Raw genomic sequence first — 24,758 nt, forward strand, 5'->3', positions numbered from 1 at the left:
CCGTTCCTCCCCCCCCTCCCCCGCCCTGCCCCCTGCCCTCCCGGGCAGCCAGGGCAGCAAGGACGGCACCCAGGGAGCTGCCCCATGGACAGGGCCCCACAGAGACACCACCGAGCCTCGAGGGGTAAGAGGCCCTGCGGCTGGCAGGCAGGTGGAAGGGACGACGGCCAGGAGGCTCAAAAGAGGGGACACTGCCGGACAAGTGAGGGGGAGGGATGCGCAGGTGGGAATGAGCCAGGATGAGTCTTGATGGAAGGGGAAGGAGAAGCAGGAGGAGGAGCCAGGAAGCGAGAAGGGGGGAACAGGAAAAGGGGGAAGAGTGAAGACGGGGGTGGGCACGGGAGCAGGGCGAGGCAGCCAGGTGAGGGAGGGATCGGACTGGCCTGGCCCTCTCGGGTCTGAGCGGCCCCTGGCAGGGGGCGGCCGCGCCACCTTCTGCTCCTTCCCCAGGGGAGGAGACCGGCCTGCTTCTAAGGAGCGGGGCGGGGGAGCAGCCACACCCCGGCACTGCCCATGCCCACGAGCCTGGCACTTTCCTCCCCGCAGGCCCAGCAGTGTGGGCTTTCATTCTGGCAGAGAACGTGGGGCACGGAGCCAAGGGGAGGGAGGGACCGAGTCGGGCAGTCCTTGGTCCTGCCCGCGGACTCACAGGGCAAGCCCCAGAGCCAGGTCCCAGCCTCCCGCTGGGTCCGCTGTGAGCACCGGGAAGCGCGCGCGCCGCAGCCGGGGCCCCGGGGAGGAGGGGCACCCCGTCCGGACCGCTGGGGTACCCGAGGCTGGAGAGGGTCGCGCGTCGGGAAGAAACTGGGCGGGGCCAGGCTGGGGGCCCACCCGGGGCAGACCTCCTCCCCTGCCCCAGCAGCGGGCCCTGAGGTGCAGCCCCTGCCGGGGGGATCGCAGCGGGGAAGACGCGCGCTGCTGGGGGCTGAGGCAAAAAGTAGCAGAGGAGCAGTCAGAGGTTAGCAGTCAGGGTTAGTGGCCGCGGGCTGTGTGGGACCAACAGGGGGCCGTCTGTGAGGAGCCGATCTGTGGGTGCTGGGGATGGACGGAGGGTGGCAGAGGCAGGCTCTTCCCGGGGACCCTACTGGGCATTTCGGAAGGCTGGGTGGGAGAAAGAACTACCCCTCCCAGACAGCGCTCCGCCCAGGCCTCCCAGCAGCTGCTCCTCAGAGGCCCCCATCCTGCCCGCCACCCACCTGTGCTCTCCGGCCTGGTCTTCACCCAGACAGCCGCAGGGCAGCGGCGGCGGCGGCGGGATTCTCCCCCTGCTGGCTGAAGGCCGAGAAGCGGTCAGGCAGGGGAAGCCTAAAAGGGGTCTCCGTTTGCAGCTGTCCCCGGCCTCTGCCTTCCAAACACCCTCTCCGCCCTCTGCCCAGCCCCGCGCCCCTGGAGGTCCCCGTTCTTCCAGGCAGATAGGAAGCCAAGAGATCTCATTCCCACAGAGCTTTAGCTCTGGGTGCAGAGTTTATGGTGCACCTCCAATGGGCACCTGGGAAGAGCAAGGTGAACGGACAGGACAGCCCGGCTCCGAGGAGCTCACCCTCTCCTCGAGCTGCAGTTGCGGCAGTTAGGTGATGTGGTAAGGGCCAGGAAATTCAGTGGAAGGTGCTGAGCGTGCACACCAGGGCAGGGGAGAGGGCACAGGTGGCTTCGCCAAAGAGACCTAGTCAGAGACCCGAGGGCTTGGGGAGAAGCTGGCCTGACCGGGATGTGGGCAGGAGGGGTGTTCCAGGCCCAAGAGCAGTGTGGGTGAGTCCTGTGGGCCACGAGGAGGAGCCGGGCACCTTGAGGACCTGGAGGAGGACCAGGATGGCTGCAGATCAGAGACAGAAGGAGAGGGCACTTCGAGGGTGGCCTGGCTTCTCCTCAGGTGCCAGGACCCACGGGGAAGGAGCAAGGTGAGACAGACAGGCCCTGTGAGTGGGGTGTCTCGGCTCCCTAGGTCTTCAACTTTGGGCCCCTCACGTGCTTTCTTCTCTTTACAGAGCTGCTGGCTTCAAAGAAGACCCACACCTGTGAGTAGGGGGGGGCAAGAATTGGTGCTGAGTGTGGTGACACGGAGAGGAGCCAGCTCGCTCTGCCGGGCCTGGGGAAGGAAAGGCACAGGAGTTGGACGCAGATGGCAGGGGTGATGGCAGCCTCCAGAGAGGTCCAGGAAAAGAAAGGAGGGGTGAGGACAAGGGCAAAGGGAGCTGGTAAAGAAGCCTGGAGAGGGGAAGGAAGCACTACAAAGAACCAAGCAGGGCCGGGACGCTGCTCTGCTGCTCTGTCGGGAAGGGAAGGAGAGGCGGAATCGGCGCCTCGGCAGGCAGCCGGCTGGGTTTGGTGTTCATCTCTGTGGGAGGTGTGAAGGCGGCAGGAAGGACTTCCCCGGGGACACAGCCAATTATGCACTCTCTGCAGGGCCTCTCAGAGCATCAGATCTGCTCTCCCTGTGGAGACGCTCCCCCACCCAGAACACGCGCCCTCTCCGCCTGTCCCCAAAGCCCGAACCCACAGGTACCACTGGGAAAGGCTCCCGTGGGCACTGGCCCTGGAGCTGATGACACCTTCCGGGGTAGGAGCCCGGACCCTTTCTCCGTGGCCCACCCTTGATTGCCTCCAGCCACTCCTGAGCACCCACTGCCATCCCTCACCCTGGCCCCAGAGCTGGGCACACAGAGGGTGGGGGAGACCTAAGAGGTGACGTCCCCCTGGGCGGGGTGGGGGGTGGGGAGCGTGCTTTGCTCAGCACAATCCTGGTCCATGCCTCCTCGCCTGTGCCTGCCTGCCGCTAGCCATAGCGCCCCGCAGAAATGCTGAGCAGGGCCCTGGGAGGAAAGCGGGTCAGAGTGACGCCTGTCTACATCCCCTGGGCGGGCGGGGAACAGGTGTGGAGAGTGAAAGGGGGAGTTTGGGAGCAGTAGGAACGGGGAGCGGCCAAGCCCCATTCCTGCCCTGATTCCTTCCCACTGAAACCAGGGCGGCAGCTGGGAGCCCCTCTGTAGCCCCCCGGCCTGGAAACCATCTCCCCACCTTCCTGTCCAGTGTCCTCTTGGGGATCCAGGCCAGTGAGAGAGGCTGGTGGCTGGCTGAGGAGCTGCTAGCCTTCCCGCAGGATCAGAGAATCTAGGAAATATTAAGGCCTCCCGGGTCAAGAGGCTGAAAATGGCCCCTGAATTGAAACAGTCTCAAGAAAGAGGCCCCAGATGAGGAGCTCAGGGAAACCCCAGACAAGAGGGGGCCTGATTACTGAGGGACCCTAGAGAGAGAACCCCAAGGCTGAAGTACTCCACAGAGCACAGAGGGGACAAGAGGGCCTCTGAAACTGTTTGGCCCATCAGTAGGAACTTCCAGTCCAAGAAAATCTACAAAAAAACCTCCCTGCCTCCAGACTTCCCAAGCTGACACCTCCAAAAGCAGACTTGAACCAGAGAAAACTTCCTGTCCTTCAGGTGGGATCCAGGGCTAAGCTGCCTGGGCTCGAACCCGACTCTACCACTCCAGCTGTGTGACCTTGAGCAAGTTACTTAAGCTCTCTGGCCTCACTTTCCTGTTCTCTGAAATGCGGACAGTGGTAGCCACCTCATGTAGTATTCTGTGAGGATTAGGTGGTCCACATAAGCTATTTTAGAACCATTTCTGCACATACTAAGCACTATTAAGACCTCGAGTGGGACAATAATTGCGGTGATGATTACCATTATGTGCATTCTGATTTTGGCAGTCCTGCTCCTATGGAAATTTTGAATGGATCCTGCAGATTCTGTGTATTCGCCCGATGATCATTACAGCAGCTATTATTTTCAGGTTTCCCTAAGGCAGGGGTATCCATCATCTCAGTGGGGAGGAGAGAGAGAGAGAGAGAGAGAGAGAGAGAGAGAGAGAGAGAGAGAGAGAGAGAGTGTGTGGTCGGCAGCCTCCCGGAGTAGTGCCCCTGGGCAGGACTGCCAGCAGCCTAGATCTCAGGTGGCACTTGTCACCACCACCCAGGCGGACATCCTGTGACTTACCTTGGAAACACCCCTGTCCTTGGAGTCACCTGGCAAAGAGAGTCAGGCTTGAGGTCCTCAGGGACAGGAGAGGAGCCTGGCCCCAGACTCTCGAGAGCTCCACTTGGGCTCCCCACCTAGAACTCCCCTGGCAAGTGGAAACAGCTCTGACCGCGTGTGGCTGTCGCCTGTGGTTTTGGAATTTTCCAACGCCCCCTATGATTGGCTGCCCCACCCCTCACACCCAGCCCCAGGTCCAGATTGGCCACGTGGGGCGCCTGTCATCCTACCAGCTGCACCCCTGGGGGGCGGGGGGCTGTTATTTGGCCACCTGTGTGGTGCAGAGCTTAAACCCCCCCTGCCCAGAAGCTCGGGGGAGAGCTAGGTGCAGAGCTTCAGGCTGAGCACCACTGAGAGGGACTGGCCCCTGCCTCTGCTACCAGCTGTGCCCATCCCAGGACCACCCTGCTGAGGAGGACAGGAAGCCAAGGCTGGCAAGGCCGAGGCTTAGCCATGAGAAGTAAGTGCATGGGTCACCAGCCCAGGGAAGCCTGGGTCTGTCCTCATCCCTGCGCCCTGGGGTAGGAGGGGTGTCTTGGGAACAGTGTGAACGGTGCTGAGGGCTCCTCCCTGGCAGGGTGTGTACCGGTCAAGGTCAAGATCTGTTAGGAAATGGCTGGAGCAGATGGGGACTCTCACTGCCCAGGCGTTCAGCAGCGGAGATGAAAGAGCTGTTGAGGAACTTCTTGGTCATGAGTACTGGGAAAAATGTCCAAGAGTGCCAAAGAAGGGACTGAGACCCAAGGAGGGGAGTGCTCCACCCAGGACCACACACAGCTGGCAGCTGGCGGAGGTCAGTTAGTCTTTACCGCGGCCTGAACCTGCTCTCTTGGTTCCTAGCAAAGCATTTCCCTCGTGCCTCCAGCCTGCTTGTGTGGGGGCAAAAAAGGAGGCCCAAGGGGCTGCTGGCAGGACAGCAAGAGCAAACTGAGGTCTGCAGAAGCAGAGGTCACAACCCCAGCACCTAGGCCTCTGAGTGTCATGCTTTCTACCCACCAGAGACCGAAGGACTAACTGTAATCCAACCAGGAGCCGCGCGCGCACACACGTGCGTGTGCGTGCGTGTGTGTGTGTGTGTGTGTGTGTGTGTGTGTGTCTGTGTGTGCTCTTCCAGGTTTAGTCACCCATTTGATGGGGGGTTGGGAAAGATGTTAAGGCATTGCAAATGGGTGCAGAAAGCCCTGGGCCTCCCTCCCTGGCCTGGAGCCATGGCCAACAGCTTTGGGCAGATGTCTGGGTCCTGTGTCTTCCACATGAGCAGGGGTGGCCGATCAGACAGTGCCCTGTGCTCAGGCAGGGGAAGCCAGAGAGCCTGTCCGAGTACAGGGCGGAGGAGGAAAAGGGAAGCCCGTGTCCCTGTGGCCTGAGGCAGCCCCGGCTTTGACCTGGGGTCTTCCCACAAGTAGGAAGGTCGTGTGGGGTCCTGGAAAGACCCACGAACTCAGCCCAACGACCAGTTCTGGTGCCATTTGTCACTGCCCCACCCTGTGAAGCGGCCAAGTCACAGGCCCTGGTCTCCCACAAAAAAGGGGAGCTGAATCTCCAAAGAAAAGAAAACCAGCTAAGGAGAGTTTCCCAGACTAGGATCAAGGAGAGAGGCCTGGTCCCCGAGGGGAGGGAACCAGGGCAAGAAAGGAGCTCCACTTCCAGGACAGGGACCTGCAGTCCTACCCACCAGCCGATGGGCAGAAGGGGCAGGGGGCCGAGCAGAGCTTCTCCCCATTAGAGCAAAGGCCTTCCTAGAAAATGACCCCTACTTAGCACAGCAACGTGGGGGGCCACAGCCGGGGACTTCCAGCCAATTGGGCTGAAGGGGACACTTGGCAACTCGGCATTATACCCGCCTCCCGCCATGCACATGGCTCACTCAGACCAGTAGGCAGGAGAAGGGGGGGTCTCCTTCCACCTGGGCGTCTGTGCTACTTTTCTTCTCACCTGGACATTTCTGGATATCTCATTGCTCCAAGTTTTCTAACCCTGGTGAGCGCCAGCCACCACCAGCTGGGGTGTCAGAGCACACAGGGGTCTGGGACTGTGACACATCCCAAGGCCAAGGGCCAGACACACCAGGAGCAGAAACAGCCCGAGAAATAGAGAGGCAGAGCCAGGCACAGTGGTACACACCTGTTGTCCCAGATGCTTGGTAGGCTGAGGCAGGAGGATCTCAAGTTTAGGTGCAGCCTGGGCAACTTAGTGAGACTTAAAAAATTAAAAAGAGCTAAGGAATGTAATGTAATGGTAGAGTGTCACTACGTTCAATCCCTAGCACTAAAAAGAAAGGTATGGGGGCAGGGACTAAACTCAAAGGACAGATGTGTGAAACACACAGAGAGGGAGAGGATGTTGTCTAGACGGAGCTGGAGATGAATAAATACCAGGAGAATCAGAACCATGGAAGAGTGAAGCCCAGAGACCACTGGAGTGCAGAACACAAGCCATAGGCAGAGGGAGAGAAGAGGTGATGCCTACGGAGTCCGCCAGGAGAGGGGGTGACCAGTCACCTCAGCCCAGGGGCATGGCCAGCGTGGAAGCCAGAGGCACAGGGCCGGCAGGAAGACTGGCTGGGAGGCGGGCGGCCTGGGGGTGTGAGGGCACACGCCTGTCTGCTGTCCCTGATCTCCCTTCTGCTCCTCTCTCTTTCCTTCCTTCCCATTCCTAGCAGAAATCCCAAATGCCTGGGCCCAAGGTGCTGGCAGGTGGACTCTTCGCCGGTTCCACCCCAGTGGAAATATGTGTGCAGTGTTGCTGCCCCACCAGGGGCTCGCGCTCCCATCCCCAGCTCTGTGCGGCTGACTGAAACCAAGGAGGGACAGGGGCTTCCCCACACTTCCTCTCCACGGGAGGCTCCTGCAGCCTCACCCCGGGCGCCCAGCGGCCAGTCCCTTCTGAGACCTAACCTGCACCCCACTCCTCCTGCTGCTGCTGAAACACAGCCCCGGCCCTCCAAGGCCCAGCCGGAAGGGAAAGGTCATTTTTCAGATGGGCCAAGGACAGGGCAGGGCCTCAGAGCCAGGGTCTTCCTGGGCCTTTGGCCTTGGGGAACAGCAGAGGCTCAGGCTCGGGGAGGAAGGAAGGCGCAGGGGAGGCTGCAGCTGTGACGTCCGTCCGTCTGGGCTCCCACTCCTCAGCGCTTCCTCCTGGTGATTCATCCCCTCCCCCATCACTGGTTGTTTTCCCCGGGTTCTTTTGTTTCCTCTCCTTTCCTCTGTCCCAGACTGCGCGGGTGGCGGGGGCAGCAGGAGGGGGTTTCGGGTGCTGCCTGTCTTTCTGGCTCTTCAAAACCCCAGACTCTCCCTCGCCTACCTGAGTTCTAGCTTCACTGGTTTCCCAGCTCTGGGATCTGGGTGTATCAGCAGAAAATTCTCATGGGGCTGTGGGGAGACCCTGCCCGGGCCTGGGTAGCAGTGCCCACCAGCCAGCCCCGAGGAGCCCCGCACCCCACCCAGCCCGCCCTCTCCCGGGCTCTGTGGTGGCGCCCACCACCTCGGTTCCCAGCTTTGCAGAAGCTGGGGGAACTGAGAGCAAGAAAGGAGGGAGGCTGGTGGCAGGATGGGGACCCCTGGCTGGAGCTGTGGTCTCAGTGGGAAGGGGAAGGGAAGGGCCTAAGCTAAGAAAAGACCTGCCCTCCTCTTTCCCATCCATTCATTCATTCATTCATTTCTGCAAAGATAGGCCTACCAAGAGGTGAGAAACCCAGGCCACACACTGCAGGAGCTGCGGTCTTCCAGAGCAGTGTTGGAATGCACGAGTTGGCTGACCTTGTTTTTTTAATTTTTTGAGACAGGGTCTCGCTATGCAGCTGAGGCTGTCCTTGAACTACATAGCCCAGGCTGGCCTCGAACTCGAGGCAATCCTCCTGCCTCAGCCTCCCGAGCGCTGGGATCACAGGCGTGCGCCACCACTCCCGGCTTGCCTTGGCCTTAGAGAAATGGGTAAAGGTAGAAGGGGACTGGGACCACAAAGGAAAATTTGCAGCAGAGAGAACCTCTCTTTAGATCTTCTCTGAGACCCGAGTCCTGGCTTTGGTTCTGTGAGTTTCCCCCCAAACTCCTTGCTAGCCTGCCACGCTCGCTCACATCTACACTTTCCCCTGCAGCCAGTGAATGGCCTTGCCCCTTGCCTGTTCCTGGTGCGTGTGGGCACCCATTCTCATAGGCACACAGCTCAATGGCCAAGGGCGTTGGCTCTGGAGCTACTGACACCCAGCTTCCAACTCCACTCCGACCTCTTCCACAAGCCTCTTACTATCTCCAGCCTCAGGATGCCCATCTGTGGGATGGGGACAACCCTGCTGGTACCTGCTTCATAAGGCTGTGATCACACAGTGGGAACACAGCTCAGGGGCGGGCACTTACCGCCCTACCATGTGAAAGGCATTGGGTTCAATCTTCAATATCGCAAAAACTAATGAAAAATGTATCTGAAGCCTGGCGCGGGGTAAGAGTGCAGCCAATGCGCGTGCCTGTGGTCGTGACTGCTTCTCCTACAGTTATCTACCGGAGAGCAAGGAGCGCTCCAGACTGGCAGGGCCTCAGGAGGGGAGGAGGACCCCGGAGCCCCTCTGCCTGATGGTTCTGTACCCCTGAGTGGCACGGAGGAGCGAGACCCCCCGGCCTGCAGCCCCTCCTCCACCCCACCACTTCCTCTCTGGCACAGGGCACCTGGCCAGGCCCCGCGGGCTCTGGATACATTCAGAAAGCGCTATCAATGAATCTCACAGCTGCAGAGGGTGCCATTAGAGGGGCTGGAGGCAGGAAAGGTTGGCCTCTACCGTATTTCTCCTCATAGCAGGCTCTAGGAGGAGGCCCGTATGAAGCCTCCAGTGTCTGAAGCGGTCCAGGGAAGATGCGTTTTCTTCTTTCTAGGACTGCATCAGAATGAAGGTTTAGAGATCACCTGGATGGCAGGGAAAAGACAAGAATGAGCTGGGCGAGCTGAGTGTGCGGCTCAGTGGGAGATGGTGTGCTTAGTGCGTATAAGGCTTGGGGTTCAATTAAGTCAGCCATAGTGACACCACCTGTAATCCCAGCACTCTGGGAGGCCAAGGCAGGAGGATCTCAAGTTCAAGCCCAGCCTGAGAAACTTACAAGATCCTGTATCAAAATAAAAAATAAAAAAGGAGCAGCCTGACACAGAAGCAGGCAGAGAGCCCGAATTCTTGCTACTCAAAGTGTAGGCTGACTACCAGGAAGCTCAGGCATCACCTGGGAACCTATAAAAATGCAGATTCTCGGGCCGCACCTCAGATTTCCTGAAGAGGGGCCCGCATTTTGTTCTGCTGTTCAGTGTTGGGAATCCAACAGGGCCTCGTGTAGACTCAGCAAGCGCCGTCTTACTGAACTGTGCCCCACGCCCCTGGAGCTACATTTCCACAAGCTCCTCGGGCCATCTTGTCCAAGATGAGGCTAGAGTCATCTTGTGAGTGCGCGATTTCAGGAAGCAACACACACACCTCTCCTTTGGGACAGTGGAATTGGCGGCTCTTCTCAGTCAGCCTGGGGAGAGAGCTACGGGGAGGGTTTCAGTGAGACAGGACAGGCCAAGGCACGTGAGGCACACATGTCCTCCCGAGGGAGGGAGCAGGCCTCGATGGAAGCTCAGCTCCTGACCTTTGCTTGGCTCTAGTTCCTGGCACCAGCAGGGCCTGAGATGGTAAGTTCCTGGCAGGCCGGGCTCCCAGGCAACAGTCTGAGTAATCCTGTGATTACTCAGCTCCCTCTCTCTGGCTGGGTTCCCAGCATTTGCGGCCCGGCTGGCTCACAGGGGTAAGTCTCCCAGGGAAGGGACCGGGTGTTCTCAGCTCTGCAGCGGGGCCCTGCCCTCCTCCCCAGCCCCTCCTCCACAAGTCACACACTCACAGGCACCGGTACTTTCTCTTTGAGGTTTGGGGTGATGACAGTCAAGGGGGTGCAGGTGGCACGGAAGGAGGGAGCAGTAGAACAAGTGGCCTGAGAGTGCTGGGGAATGGGCACCGGGCCAAGACACAAGCACGGGCTGTCCCGTGTTTCTGTGGCTGTCTCTGCACCTCCAGGTCTGCTGGCTGTCTCCCACCCCTAACCTTGAAGCCTCTCCACCTCAGAGAGGGTAGAGCAGTGATGGCGAAGCCTTGAGAGGTCTCAGTGACACAAACAGCCTGCTGCGGCACGGCATGAGTGTCAGAGGTTCGCCGCCCCTGGGCCTCAGGCCCTGACCCTCAGAGCCGCTGACTCTGCATGCCTGCCTCGCGCCATATCTCCGCCTCGAGCTGTGGCCGGGGACAGTGGTGGAGGGCTTGGCCCGGTGTCTGGGGTGTGGGCCTCTGGTATCCCCCAAGTACAGGTATTCCTGAAGGGGTCTTCGGCTGGCCACATCTTCCTACGAGTAGGGCAGAGCCATGGTGATACTGTGGTAAGGTTCTGAGGGCCAGGACAAGCAGCGGGTCAGGTACGGGGCAGGGAGAGGTGTGTGGGGTCAGCCATGTGGTCAGTGCACACACGCACGCGGATGTGGCTCTTGGAGAAGGGAAGAGGCAGGGAGGCCTGTGGTTCGCTGCTGGCTCAGAGCCTGAGTTCCCACCGTGGCTTGGCCTAATCTCTCTCCTGCTTGCTTTTTCGGGTGACCCATGTTGGTTTCCCCCCTCTCTGGTCTTAGGCCCACTGCAGAGAGCGATACCACAGTTTTGGGGCGGGTGCCAGGCTGGGGCAGAATCTGTGGGGCCCCCGGGCAGCCCACCAGGCCCGCAGGCTCCTCTGCTGTGCCTCAGTCAGCAGTAACTGGCACATGCAGCGCGCGGCCCTCCACGGTGACGTCACGTGACCACTCTGCTACCTACGGTCCCCCGGGCAGGCGGCGGTATTTTTATCCTCACCTCATTGCCAAGGGAACTGAGGCCCGGGCAGAATGTGGGAGGCAAGCAGTGCCAGGGCCCGCACACACTCCGCCTCTCTTCCAGCACCAGGCCCCCTCTGCGCTCCTCCCATCTTTGCATTGAAATCTGCTCGTACTTCCTGGGAAGAATCTGAAAGGCTCGCTTGCCACCTGGTCCTGAGGTGACCACGGCTCCCACTGTGGGTGCTGGGCAGCAAGAGTGCCTGCATGTGGGAGAAGGATTGGGGTCTGGTAGAGGGGTGTCAGACGTGCGAGCACCCTGCCCCGCCCCCCAGGAGCCAGCTCCCGACTCTGACTCGGCTCTAGACTGGCCAGAGAGGATGCTGCTTTGAGGACGGTGCAAACAGAAATGTCAGGACGGTGGGCAGCCCTTGGGCTCCCTGTCCACTTTACTTGCACTGGCAAGGGTCAGGCCTGGGGCTGGAGGTGAGCTCACAGGACTGCGGGTTTGCCTCCAGCGGGCACCTCCTCCGCCCCAAGGTGGGACACCTGTCACAGAGGAGAAGCAGCTTTGGCCCTTGGCCATTTTTCTGGCCTGCTCCACCCCAGCCCACCCACTCCAAGCGGAAGCCAGCAGGTCTGTGACAGTGGAAAGGAGACCCATGTGTCCTTGGAAGTGCTGAAAACACCTGCAGGAGTCAGGGCCCCCAAGCTTTGCCTAGCTGCCTTTTGAGGACAGGCTGGGAGAAGTCCTGCTGATCACTTGAAACTCAGCAAAGAGCCGTGGGCATTGACAGGGCCATATGCACAGAGCAGCATTGGGGACAGCCCAGGGGAATGCGGCAGCAGACCCAGCTATGTGCACTGGACCGTCCGGCCTCCCTTCACCCATCCAGTGACCGGGTGATGAGGCAGTCTCTAGCCTCAGCCAGCTCAGCGGCCAGGGTCTGTGCTCACACAGGTGGACACAGATGCCCTCACCCTCTCCTTGCTGGGACCACGGGCCCTGGAACCCTGCCTGCTTCTCTCCCTGGGCTCGGACACCCTTCTTCCAAGCTCCCTGCACCCGCTCCATGCCCATCGCCTCTGGGCTCCTGGTCTCCGCAGCCCCTGGCCGAGCTGTCACTGTCTGGGTGAGGACAGCTGGAATCCCCGCCTCACCCCTGTGGTCTCCTGCCTGGTGTACCACATCTTCCTACCATGCCCCTCACTCATGCCCAGCCCCAGAGGGGGAGGGAGGCACAAAGGAAGCCCCAGGGCGGGAAGCAGGTGTCAGGCAGCGGGGACTCCTGCGGCCCAGTGCAGGAGGGGGCAACTGGAGCTGTTCAACTTGCAGGGCTGAGCAGGTGGCCTCCCTGCAGCTGTTCTCTTTGCCTCCATAAAGCTGGTACAACTCCTGGTTGCCCCTCCTCTGTGAACAGGCGCAGCTCCTGAGAGCCTTCGCTGAGGAGCACTTGCCACTCCACTTCTCCTTCCATTTTGCAGGAGGGAAACAGCAAGAGGGAGCTGGCTGGAGGAGCTGGGGACACGCCAGGCCCCTGTGTCTGCAGCCCAGGTGTGTGGCGGTGGACCCTGGAAAAGCCTCCGGGCCAACCTACTTCTCTTCTCTCTTCCAGCACAAATTGAAGTGATCCCTTGCAAAATCTGTGGGGACAAGTCATCTGGGATCCACTACGGGGTTATCACCTGTGAGGGGTGCAAGGTGAGTTGTAGAAATATGTTTGTGCATGCACGTGTGGGCACACACATGCACACGCACACGCACACACACACATGCTGTCTTCGGCGTGGAGGACAAGGCCCTCGTGGTCTCCAGATACAGTGAGGGAGCTGTCCAGATGGTGCCTCCATGGAGTCCCTGAGCACCCAAGAGTCCCTCTTCCTGAGCTGGGGAAGTAATTGCAGGACAAACTACAAGGACAGAAAGAAATGGAGGCGAGAAAACGGAGGGTGGTCTGGAGGATGTGGCGAAGCTGGGGCCGGCACTTGTGGACAGAGCCAGGCCTGGCAGTCTCAGTTCCCCCATACCGGCCTTCCCCAGGGCTTCTTCCGCCGGAGCCAGCAGTGTAATGTGGCCTACTCCTGCACGCGGCAGCAGAACTGCCCCATCGACCGCACCAGCCGCAACCGATGCCAGCACTGCCGCCTGCAGAAATGCCTGGCACTGGGCATGTCCCGAGACGGTGAGGCCGAGCGGGCAGCCCCCGGGGGTTCCCGGGAGTGTCCAGGGCTCAGCCTCATCTGCTGTGCCGGATGAGAGCTAGCCTGCCAATCCGTCCCTTGCCACTCGTCTGGACAGCTGCCTGTCACTTCTCTTTGGGAATCGCTGCCTCAGAGCTCTTTGGCGTCCCAAGGCTCTGCCCCAACAAACCTTTCCCCAAGCACCCAGCCCTGTCACCTCTTCTTCCATGGGATGAATTCTTCTCCCCCTGCCCTGCCTCTGACCCAGCTCCCCTCGAGTCCCACATCTTTGCCTCCTGATCCATCACCGTAGTTCAGCTGCATCTCCCTCCCTGGCCCCCCATTCCCATCCTAGGACCCAGGTGGTGGCCAGGAATGGGACCCAATTGCCCGAGAACCTGCGGCAGGCAGGGGAGTGTGGGGCTGTGTTCCTGGTGCCTCATTCGCCCTCCTCACCCCCCCCTCCTCACCGGTCCCCCCACTCCCACCACAGAAGGAGCTGGGGTGGGAGGAGGTGATGAGGAGCCAGAAGGAGCCTGTCAGCACTTTTCAGTGCTCAAAATAACAAACCGAAAGGAAACATGCAGGGGTACCAGGGGCAGGCGGGGCGAGGGGCTGTGCCCCCACACCTGGGAGGGCTGGCAGGGGGAGCAAAAGGCAGGAAAGAGAGAGCAGAAGAGGATGTCAGAAGCCAGCCACGGAGCCTGGGTTGGGCTGTGGTGGGTAATCTAGGTCACCGGGGAGCCTGCAGCCTGACCACAGGGAGACCTGTGTTCTCAGCCCTTCTCTTCCTCTGGCCCTCCCAGGCAGGCGTGCCGACCCCAATATAGCCCGAGGCCCTCCTCTGCCTGGTGTCCCCAAGCCCCAGTCTCGGGAGGTCAGAATTCTGGGATTCTGCCTCTATCCGAAGCTGGTTTGGAACCTAGATAGCGCTCAGGAGACAGAAATGGCGGCCGGACACATCCCAATGGGAAAGAGAATGAGGGCTGGGAGGAGACTTGAGCCTAAGTTCCCAAAACCAGGGAGGTGGTTCTGGGGCAAAGATGGAATCTGGGCTTGGGGCAGGGAAGGCAGGTGTGTCCCGCACTGACCCACGTGCCTGTTGACCCTGCTCTGGATCCTGTGCTGCCCCCTAAACTCCTGACCCCTGGGCCTCCTGCAGCTGTCAAGTTCGGCCGCATGTCCAAGAAGCAGAGGGACAGCCTGCACGCGGAGGTGCAGAAGCAACTACAGCAGCAGCAGCTGCAGTTGCAACGGGAGCAAGCAGCCAAGACCCCTCCCGCAGGGGCCCACGGAGCAGACGCCCTCACCTACACCTTGGGGCTCCCTGACGGGCAGCTGCCCCTGGGCTCCTCGCCTGACCTGCCCGAGGCCTCTGCCTGTCCCCCTGGCCTCCTGAGGGCCTCAGGCTCTGGGCTATCCTATTCAAACACCTCGGCCAAAGCAGAGCTCAGCGGGCCCCCCTGCCACCTCAAGTACAGCCCCGAGCAGGGCAAGGCAGAGGGGGCAGAGAGAGCCTGCGGCGAGGGCAGCCAGCTTGCCCCTGGCAGGTGTGGACTTCATTTTGGGGGACCCAGGCATCCTGGGCTTGGGCAACCAGGACAGGGCCCGGACAATTACTGCAGCCCCAGTTTCTGCAGCAGCCCAGAGGCACCGTACGCCTGCCTGAAAGAGACTGGTGAGCCGCTGGGGAGGCCGAGGGGGCGGTGAGCATGAGGGAGGAGATCCCGCTAGCACCCCATCCCTGCTGACTAAACACGATCCCCAGGAGTTGCGGGGACCCAGACAAGGGGCTGGAGGAGGCAGAGTGGGGGGCAGGCAGAGAGGTGTCCTCATACGGGGAGGGGAAGGGTCTGCCTGAGACCAAGCAGTGCCTCCCCCGGCCCCAGAGCACCTGGTGCAGAACGTTTGCAAGTCCTACAGAGAGACCTGTCAGCTGCGACTGGAGGACCTGCTTCGGCAGCGCACCAACCTCTTCTCCCGAGAGGAGGTGACCAGCTACCAGAGGAAGGTAAACCGGGGGTGCAGGACGGAGGGCCCGCCACCGCTGATATGCTTCGGTGTCTGTGTGTGTGTCTACAGCCTAACAGATGGGTGAAAACTGTTCCTTAGGCCTTGCCTATTAAATTGCTGCCCAGCCTTCAACCTGTCTTGGTATACCCTCTCTCCTCTACCAGTACCAACCATGATCAGAGTCCCAGCAACTGTTGGTGAAACGCCTTTTCTCCACCAGGCATTGTGCTAAATGCCACACATAGATTACTCTCAACTCTTTCAACAACCAAACTGTAAGGGTGACACTTATTCCTGTTTTTTAAAAAAATTGGTGGAGGGGTAATGGGGGTCAAACCCAGGGCCTCATGCATGCAAGGCAAATGTTCTCCTGCTGAGCTACATTCTCCAGCCCTTATTCTTTTTTTATTTTTTTTTCCAGTATTGGGGACTGAACCCGGGACCTTCCCAGTAAGCAACATCCTCAGCCTTTTTTTTTTTTTTTTGTGGTACCAGGGGTGGAACTCAGGACCTTGTGCTTGCGAGGCAGGCACAGCACCACTGAGCTAAATCCCCGGCCCCCCAGCCTTTTATTTTATTTTATTTTGTTTATTTTTTTGGTACTGGGGATCGAACTCGGGTCCTTGCGCTTGCAAGGCAGGTGGCAGAACCACTGAGCTAAATCCCCAGCCTTTTATTTTTAATGTTTTATTTTGAGGCAGGGTTTTGCTAAGTTGCTAAATTGCCCAGGCTTGGCTGAAGCTTGCAATCCTCCTGCCTCAGCCTCCCAGAGTGCTGGGATTATAGGAATACATCACCATACTGGCTCTTTATTCCTATGGGGGGGGTACCAGGGACCTTGCGCTTGTGAGGCAGGCAGCAGCACCACTGAGCTAAATCCCCAGCACTCTTTATTCCTATTTTTAATAATTGGGAAACTGAGCTCAGAGGGGTTCATAGACATGCTCAAGGTCACACAGATGTGGAGTCAAAGTGAAATTCAGGTCCACCAGGCCCCAAGGTTTATGCTGTGTCTTCTGTCACACTCTGACAACCCACACACACACACACACACACACACACACACACACACACACACACATTTGGCATTTCCCATGGCTTCTCTAGGTTATTAAGACATTGGGCATATCCCTTTTCGGGGAGGGTGGCACCCACCTGTAATCCCAGTTGCTTAGGGGGCTGAGGTAGGAAGATAGCAAGTTCTAGGCCAGCCTGGGCAACTTAGCAAGAACTTATCTCAAAATAAAATTAAAAAGTGTGGGGGTGTCGCTCAGCACTCACTGAGTTCAATCCCCAGTATAAAAAATAATAATAATGATCCAGTGTTGGGCTGGAGGGTGGCTCGGTGGTAGAATGCTCACCTGGGATGCATAAGGCTCTGGGTTTGAGCCTCAGCACCGTAAGGATAAAGAAATACATAAGCCAGTGTTGAGAGTCCAGAGCCTACCCCTCGGCTTGTTAGGCGGGGCCCTACGGAGAGTACAGGGGTGCCCTTCCCCCGCAGTCCGAGTGGGAGATGTGGGAGCGCTGCGCCCACCGCCTCACCGAGGCTATCCAGCACGTGGTGGAGTTTGCTAAGCGGCTCTCTGGCTTCATGGAGCTCTGCCAGAACGACCAGATCATCCTACTGAAAGCAGGTGCCCTGCCCGGGGCGGGGGCGGGGGCGGGCTGGTGCCCGTGGAGCGAGGGGGGACACAGGGGGCGCCTGAGACTCCTCGCTTTGCCTGACGCCATCCGTCCCACTTCTCTGCCCCCTACAGGAGCGATGGAAGTTGTGCTGGTGAGGATGTGCCGCGCCTACAACGCCGACAACCACACAGTCTTTTTTGAAGGCAAATACGGTGGCGTGGAGCTGTTCCGAGCTTTGGGTGAGGGGCAGGGGGAAAATGAGAGCGATTCCGAGGCCAGCCCCTCTGCCCCAGACACCCAGAGGGCGGTGTCCCCGGGCCGCCTCGGTCACGCTTCACCTTTTCACTCCCTCAGGCTGCAGCGAGCTCATCGGCTCCATCTTTGATTTCTCCCACTCCCTGAGTGCCTTGCGCCTTTCCGAGGACGAGATCGCCCTGTACACGGCCCTTGTTCTCATCAACGCCAGTGAGTGTGGCCAGGCTTGGGGAAGGGACTCTCAGGGGGCCGGGCCGCAGCAAGACACTGAACAGTCTGGGCTCTTGGCCTGTTCAGTCTGGGCGAGTGCTTGAAACAGCGGAGTAGAGCCCCAGTCAATATTGCTAGATTGTAAGATAAAATGAGTTAAAATGACGATGCAGAAGCACCCGGGAGCGGGCAAGAGCAGCAAAAGGGGGCCGTAGATGTGGTAGAGGTGAGCCTGATCTTCGCTGCCTCAGATTCCTTGCTTACACACTTTGGAACCACCTGAGGAGCCTAAACACTATCCTTCCTGGGTCCCTGCTCCAGAGATTCCGGCATAATTGATCAGGGGTGCACTGGAATTTTTAACAACCCCCCCCCCCCCCCGGCCACCTCTGAGAATCTCTGCTCTGAGTGAACTCCTTCTGAGACCATTTCCCTGCAGTGGTGGGCTGAGCGGAGCGGCTGAACCCCAGGAAGTGGCCTGGCTGCTGACCTGAGACTGCAGATCAACAGAATCAGCCTTCTGGGCTCTAACAATAAAGAGAGGCCTAAACATGGCCCTCCATCTGGAAATAAAGACTTTAAAGATGACTTTCGGGTATTTTAGGGAATCAAGGCAAAACATGGTTTGGGTGTTGAAATTAGCCATGGACCGACCTCTTGCTGCAGGGGCCTGGGCACGGCCCTGAGGGGCCTCTGGAAGCCACCCCTACCCAGAGCCAGGCTTGTAAGAGTAGGGGAAGCTCTCTTCCAACCCTTTCCTGGTGACCGAACTCTAGTACCTAGCATCACACGGTTTCCGGTTTCTGTGAAATACCAGGTTAAGGGGAAGAGGTAGCTTGGAGTTAGGAGGTGAGAAGCTGCCATCCCTTTCTTTTCTCCCCAATTTCCTTTGTAGACAGCTGGCCAACCCCAAGATCCCAGAGCTTAACCATGATCGAACCAACATAACACACACACACACACACACACACTCAGCGGGGAAGGCCTCTTCAGCACAGGTCCCCCAAAAGATACAAGCCCCTCTCCTTTTGTTTTTCTTTTTCGCTGGAAATGAGTGTCCGTGTTCTTTCTATTCTCGCCCTGGTCTCTTCCCCTCCTTCAGACCGGCCAGGGCTCCAGGAGAAAAGGAAAGTAGAACAGCTGCAGTGCAGTCTGGAGCTGGCCTTTCATCATCATCTCTGCAGGACTCATCGCCAAGGCATCCTGGCAAGGGTAGGAGCCACCCCCAGGGCGGGAGAGGCCAGGCCCTGTACCAGATCTGTGACATCAGGGCTTGGGACATCGGGGCCAGGGGCTCCGGGGACAGAGGGAGAGTCGGAGGCGGCAGCAGTGGGGCTGCAGGATGAGCGGCCCCTTCCATGTGCCTAGAGATGGACAGTTAGAGAGCCTGGAATGGGAAGGCACCCCCAGGGAGCAATCCAGCTTAATAGAGCCAACACTCAGCAGCACCTGCTTGTGCAAGGCACTGTGGAAAGATACAGAGACTCATTTTTGCCCCCACCAACTGATTTTAATCTGGTACAAAGAGTCTCATGTACCTTTTAATATAGCTCTATCTTAGAGCATGATATGTGATATTATAATAATGTGATCCACAAAGTGCTTTCACTGTTATGAACTCTTGTCCTCATGGCAACCCAGTCAATAGGACAAGTGGTAAAATTTCCCTGTCGTGCTGGGCATTATGGTACCTGCCTATGATTCCCAGCACCGTGGGAGGCTAAGTCAGGAGGGTTGTAAGTTCAAACACAGCCTAGGCACTTGGTGTCTTAGCAAGTCTCCATTTCAAAACAGAAAATTTTGAAAGGCTGGGGATGTAGCCCAGTGCAAAGGCCCTGAGTTCAGTCCTTGTTATCATAAAAAAAAATTCTTTGCAGCAGTAAGGAGACTTCTGTGACTTATGTGATTTATGAAGTGATAAATGCAAATTTTAGTCCTAGGTCTCTTTCACCATATCCCCATACACCCAATATGTTACTGTAAAAGATTTTGGAAAAATACCAAGAGGGCGTAGAACAGGGATTCAAAGCAATTTGAGGGTAAAAGAGCAGATCATAAAGACTTCCTAGAGAAGGCGCCATTTAGACAAGGCCATGAAAGACATACGGTTTCAACAGCCATTCGTGCGGAGACAGGCATCCCAGGCTTAGAGAATGATATGGATAAAAAGGAGGCAAAATAATGCACACGTGGCCAGGTCTGGTGGCTCCTGCCTAAATCTCAGCACTCTGTCGGCTGAGGTAGGAGGGCTGCAAGTTGAAGCAACTTAGCAAGACCCTGTCTGAAAATAAAAAATTTTTTAAAGGACTGGGAAGGTAACTCAGTGCAAAGACCTTGAGTTCAATCCCTAGGACTGATGGTGATGATGATAATAATAATAATAATAATAATAATAATAATAATAGATAGCAATAACAATGATGCATACATGGAGAATCGCTCATGGTACCTTTTCACTAAGGCGTGTGATCAGGAGCCAGGGTAGGTTGATGAGGTGGAAGAGTAGCAAGAGTCAAGGGTGAGAAATAAGTCAGAGGAAAGCCAGGGAGGACTTTCAGTGCCACATGGAAGAGTCACGACTTTCTTTCTAGGCAGTGGGCAGCCCTGAGGGCGAGAGGAACGATAGAATCACAGTGTCATTTGGTCAGTCTGCTTTGGAACCAGTATGAAGGAACCATTTCTGTAATCAAGGGGGCCCTTGCTATGCACAGAGATAGTGTTGAGCACACAGAAATGACCTTAAAAAGAGAGAAATGACTTTAAACAGCCTCTGCCTGAAAGAACTTGAATTTAAATCTAATACAAGATAGAAGAAGATACTGTAACCTGGAAAGCAAATGTGGTTGGATCCACTTTTGAAACACAGTGCCTCCCACACGTCACTGCACAGCTATCAGCTCTCGCGAGGTCCATTAGAGAGGCTCCTGCACGGACCCCTGCTCCAGCCTTGCCTGCCCTGTTGCAGCCACATGGCACCTACTCAATGGCCCTACTAAGAAGGCAGTTCCCTCGTGTCCCTCCTGTAGATCCCTGTCATGCTGAGATGCAAACCTACGGTCTCGTGTCATGACCAACCCAACTCACGAGCTGACCCTGGGCTTCTTTTCTGACCTCACCCCCTGCACTGTTTTATCTAATTTTTCTTGTTGCTGAGACAAAATAACCCGATACCCAAAGTTAAAGGAGGAAAGGTTTTCTTGTAGCTCACAGTTTGTAGAGGTTTCAGTCCATGGTTGGCTGGCTCCAAGGCAGGCTGGCGAGGCAGAGGGGCATCGCAGAGGAGAGATAGTTCATAGGCAGAAGGTAGCAAGGCAGCAAGCTATAAGTGACCAGCAGCAACCCTCTTTCTGTGCTTAGGGCAGGCAGCACTCATACCCAGGGTGGGGCACCCTTAATCCTACCCAGAACTGTACCAAAGCAACCAGTGGGCTGACTTAGTAAACACACACCCTTGGTCCCAGCCTCACACACTCCAGATCCAGCCACCTCCGAAAAGCCCCATTTATGACTGCACAAGGCTTTGCGGGGACATCTAGACACGGCCACAACATTCCCCCTTCATCCTTCACTCCAACCACCCTAGTGTTCTTGCTGTCTCTTGAACACATCAAGGCCAATTACATCTCAGGGCTTTTGTACTTGCAGGAAGGTTCTCCCCCGTTTTCTGAATGGCTTGCTCCATCATTCAGGAGAGGTTGTCCCTAACCAGTGCCCCATACACTAAGCACTGTATCCTTCACCCTGCATTAGCTTCCCATAGAGAACTCATCCAGTATATCATGCACAGTCATGTGTTGCTTACCGGAAGCTTCCTGGTAAAGTGACCTCAGAGCTTACTTACATAAACTAAGCCGATAGCTAACAATATAATCTGATGTATGTTATTCGTCATTTCCTGAAACACTGCTATGTGGAATTTAACTATATTTGTTTATTTTCTGGTTTCCTCCTTAAAATATAAATTTAATAAAAGTAGAGATCTGATCTCATCAGTCTATCACATTTTCCCAGCCAAGATTCTCATAGTTTCTCAACAAATATTTGTTGAATGAATGAATGAAGCTATTGCAGTAGGCCAGACAAACTCAGAATAAAGTAGTAGACACAAAAAAATTGAATTCAAGAGCTATGAAGGGGTCACTTTCCCGGGAAATGAAACTGGGGGAGTGAGGTAATAGGTAGAGAGAGGTGTTTTTAAGCCTCTCTTGGTTATACAGGATATTGCAGAGGATAAATTGTGTTTTCACCCTTTCTCCCATGAGGTGTTGTTCCCTGTCTCCATATGGGCTTCTGTGCCTTTTTTTTTTTTTTTTCCTTTTGCAGTGCTGGTTGATTGAACCCTGGGCCTCATGCATGCTAAGCAAGAACTCTACTGCCGAGCTACATCCTAGCCCTTTTTTCCTCTTATTTTGATATAGCATCTCACTGAAATGCCCAGACTAGCCTGGAATTTCTAATCCTCCTGCCTCATCTCCTGAGTAGCTGGGATTAAGGGTGTATAACCCTGTGCCTGGCTTTTGGGGCCTTTTCCATTTCCTCTCTGGCTGAGGGCTGGCAGGGTTGGTTTATTCCTGCAGTGTCAGGAAACTGCTTAGAAAGTCTGTTTAGTTCAAACGTTACTAAGCATTTGGCATGTGCCAAGCACTATAACCGGTACAGAATATACAGAGGCAGGCAGGCAGACTGTACCTGAGGAGCTTAAATGTAGCCTTGGAAGACAGGAAGCCCGACCCTTTTCCTAGAGTGTAGTAAGTGCTATGCAGAGAGAAGCCCAAAGAAAGGGCCTTTAATCCAGGCAGGGCATGGGGGAGTTAGGGAAATATTCTCAGGGGGTGGCACTCAAAGTAGGAATTAGCCAAGCAAGAAAGGATGAGGGGAGCAATGTGAACAAAGACAAGGGGCCTTGAAAAAGGTTTGTTTTAGGAGTACCAGGAACACAACTGGGGGATTCTACTCAGGGGATTCGGGGACCCCAAAGGGCCAGGCATATAGGAAGAAAGCCAGGCAGGCCATCCCAGCCCAGGAAGGGCTCTGGGAAGAGCCCTGAAGTACTGACCCTCCTTCTGCACTAACCCACTGCAGCTGCCACCCAAGGGGAAGCTTCGGAGCCTGTGCAGCCAGCACGTAGAGAAGCTGCAAGTCTTCCAGCACCTCCACCCCATTGTGGTCCAAGCCGCCTTCCCACCGCTCTACAAGGAACTCTTCAGCACTGAAACCGAGTCCCCCGAGGGGCTGTCCGAGTGACCTGGAGGGGGATGCTTTTTCTCTCCCTTTGGCCTGGCTGTCGGGCCCACCTTCCAGGACCCTTCTCCACCCTCAGCCCATCCTTGTGCCTGCCCCACACCCTTTACAGGGGAGATGGCAGCTGAGCAAATGCTGAGACAGTTCTCTGCCCCCAGACTTGCCTAGCAGGGGACAATAGCCTTGTTCGGGCTCCTTCCCCACAGCCTTCACCCCGGCTTCTGGAAGGGTGGAGTGGGTGGGATATAAAGACCTCTAGGGGGACCAAGGTGTCCTCAAGAAAGGGAGAATCCAGCGCAGCCTGGATGAAGAGATCTCAACTCTGGGCTCGGAAGCTAAGAAGAGGCCTTCGAAATACCTCATTGTACTTCCCCAGCGCTTCCGCTGGGGAGGTGGATCAAGCTCAGAGACTAGTGTGAGACCCCGGAAGGACGTGTACACAACATGAAACTGGATCCTTAGATTGTGTGGACTTCCTACTTCTTCTCGGTCCAGCAAAGAGGTTGCTGGGCACCTGCCTTTTTCCTGGGGTCGAAAAAAACTGGCTATGTGGAGGGTGAGGATGGCATGGGGGTGAGGGACCAGGGTTAACCGTTTTAAAGGATTTGGGTGTGGGAGAGGGTACAGTGGAGGCTAAGGACACCACAGACAGAGACCAGGGCTGGAACTCAAACTTCCTACAGGCACTTTAAAAACAGATTAGGAGTTAGCACGACCTGATCAGACACACACGTTCACATACAGGTGGAAAGCATGCCAAGCCACCCTGCGGGCGTGTGGCTGTGCGGACGCTTGTGATAGGGCACAGTCACTCATCCTTCAGGTCCCAGCTCAGAAAATCCTAGTGACCGAGGGAAGAGACCTACCTGGAACATTTCCACGGGGCTCCAGCCCATTAATCTTAGGCTGGGGTGGTCCTAACCCCACCCCAGCTCCAGCTGCCTTCTATCACAAGAAAACCAGGGCAAGTAGAGCGGGCCGCACTGGGGTTGACCAGAAGGCCGTAACAGCATGGGGGTGAGGGGGGATCTCCTCCCCCTGGTTCCCAGCACTGCACTCACACTGGAGAAAGGAAGGCCATGCTGTCCCACCACTCTGCAGCTGGAGGCTGCTGACTCCTGCATGAGGAGGAGCAGGACCTGTTTCTCCTGCTGTGATCTTGCCCCAAACTTCTCTTGGCTTTATAAGTAGCTGTGGGCTCTCCTGGGAGAGATAAACAGCGAATGATAGGAAGAGAATCTTTTTGTCTTCTCTCAGGGGAGGGGTTTAGCTGGGTAAACATAAAATCCGTGTGCCACTCCTTATAGAATGATTGCAAAGGCAGAAGTGTGTGTGCATGCGTGTGTGGTGGACTACCAAAAGATGGCTACAAGCCTGCTGTCCGGTCTCATTCTTGTGGACTCACCAGCAGCGTAAGGATTCCAGCCTCTGGGGCTCCCCCCAGGCCTAGCAGCCCCCAATGAGGCTAGCCAATTGTTCCTCATGTAACCCCACTGATGTTGCCTCATACTGAGCTCCACGGGGATGTTCTGGACTGAGGACTTCCCCACAAATGATGCCCATGGGGGTTGTTCCGATTTAGAGGTTGCACAGAATTGCCCTGCATCCTGGAGACTAAAAGAGATTACCCTGGAAGGTAGCTGGTCCCAGGAGGCCTGTAGCTCTCCGGAGGGGAATAAGGGTGTTTGAGAGGCCTTGGGTGAGCCCCTGCTGCAGCGTAGACTACAGACCCCTTCCTGCCACGGCCCCTTCTCCCTCCTCCCCCATCCTGTACTCCCACTTGCTGCAGCCCCCCCTGGTTGTTTTATTTATTTATTTTGCACCAACAGGATTGCTGCAGACTCATTCTCGCCTGGTTTAAAAAAAGAGAGAGGGAGAGAGGGAGAGAGGGAGAGAGGGAGAGAGGGAGAGAGGGAGACAGGGAGACAGGGAGGGGGGGGGTGCTTCCTGGCTTTTTTTTCTCTCCCTCAGTCTTGGCAGCACCAGGCACAGCAGCAGCAGCAGCGGCAGCAGCGGCGGCGGCGGCGGCGGCCGGCAGCGGCAGCAGGCAGGGGGGCAGTGGGCGGTGGGGACTGAGGCACAGAGGGGAGGTGCAGGGGCCAAGGGCCTGCTCGAATGGGACAGGGTCCTCAGCCCTGGCCAGATGCAGTGACCAAGTTGATGCCACCCTCCAGCTTCTCTGGTAAGTGCCCCTACTCGGTCCTGAAGCTGCAGCTGCCCTTTTCCCTAACGTTCTCACAGACAAAGCGGACCGGTGTCCCTGTCAATGAAGGCGAACGAACGCGGCAGTTGTACCTCACCCCCACCACCCATTAATCCTGGCCCCACAGGACTCTGATGGGGAAACTAAGACTTCCGGACTCCAAGGAGCCCTCCCCTCCCTCTCCCCAG

General features: G+C 57.1%; 1 protein-coding gene across 10 annotated transcripts; it reads left to right on the forward strand.

Annotated features, from left to right (window-relative positions):
* The first annotated feature begins 27 nt into the window (after window positions 1-27).
* On the forward strand, window positions 28-22,828 carry Rorc (RAR related orphan receptor C). Of its 10 annotated transcripts, none has more exons than XM_021265956.2 (11): window positions 28-124; window positions 1,986-2,015; window positions 12,455-12,540; window positions 12,880-13,021; window positions 14,182-14,697; window positions 14,909-15,030; window positions 16,495-16,669; window positions 16,793-16,900; window positions 17,016-17,126; window positions 18,229-18,338; window positions 22,209-22,828. In XM_021265956.2, the coding sequence occupies exons 1-11, from the start codon at window positions 85-87 to the stop codon at window positions 22,368-22,370; spliced, it is 1,602 nt and encodes a 533-aa protein (XP_021121615.2). In that variant the 5' UTR covers window positions 28-84; the 3' UTR covers window positions 22,371-22,828. The 10 variants fall into 10 exon arrangements, with proteins under 10 accessions (XP_021121615.2, XP_087059582.1, XP_087059584.1 ...); XM_087203456.1 differs by having other exon boundaries at window positions 16,537-16,669; XM_087203458.1 differs by having other exon boundaries at window positions 16,537-16,669; window positions 16,793-16,864.
* Window positions 22,829-24,758: the final 1,930 nt, after the last annotated feature.

This window comes from Heterocephalus glaber, unplaced genomic scaffold (genome assembly GCF_053883595.1).
Source record: "Heterocephalus glaber isolate CG9 unplaced genomic scaffold, H.glaber_assembly_v1.0 deba00001795, whole genome shotgun sequence".
NCBI lineage: Eukaryota > Metazoa > Chordata > Mammalia > Rodentia > Bathyergidae > Heterocephalus > Heterocephalus glaber.

What these genes read in the sequence shown, in the direction of transcription:
- Rorc (XM_021265954.2), top strand. Translation starts at nt 4,740, where the DNA reads ATGTCCAAGAGTGCCAAAGAAGGGACTGAGACCCAAGGAGGGGAGTGC. An exon ending in ACAGCTGGCAGCTGGCGGAG is followed by an intron (nt 4,825 to 12,454) that starts GTCAGTTAGTCT and finishes TCTCTCTTCCAG; the next exon opens with CACAAATTGAAGTGATCCCT. An exon ending in ACTGGGCATGTCCCGAGACG is followed by an intron (nt 13,022 to 14,181) that starts GTGAGGCCGAGC and finishes GGCCTCCTGCAG; the next exon opens with CTGTCAAGTTCGGCCGCATG.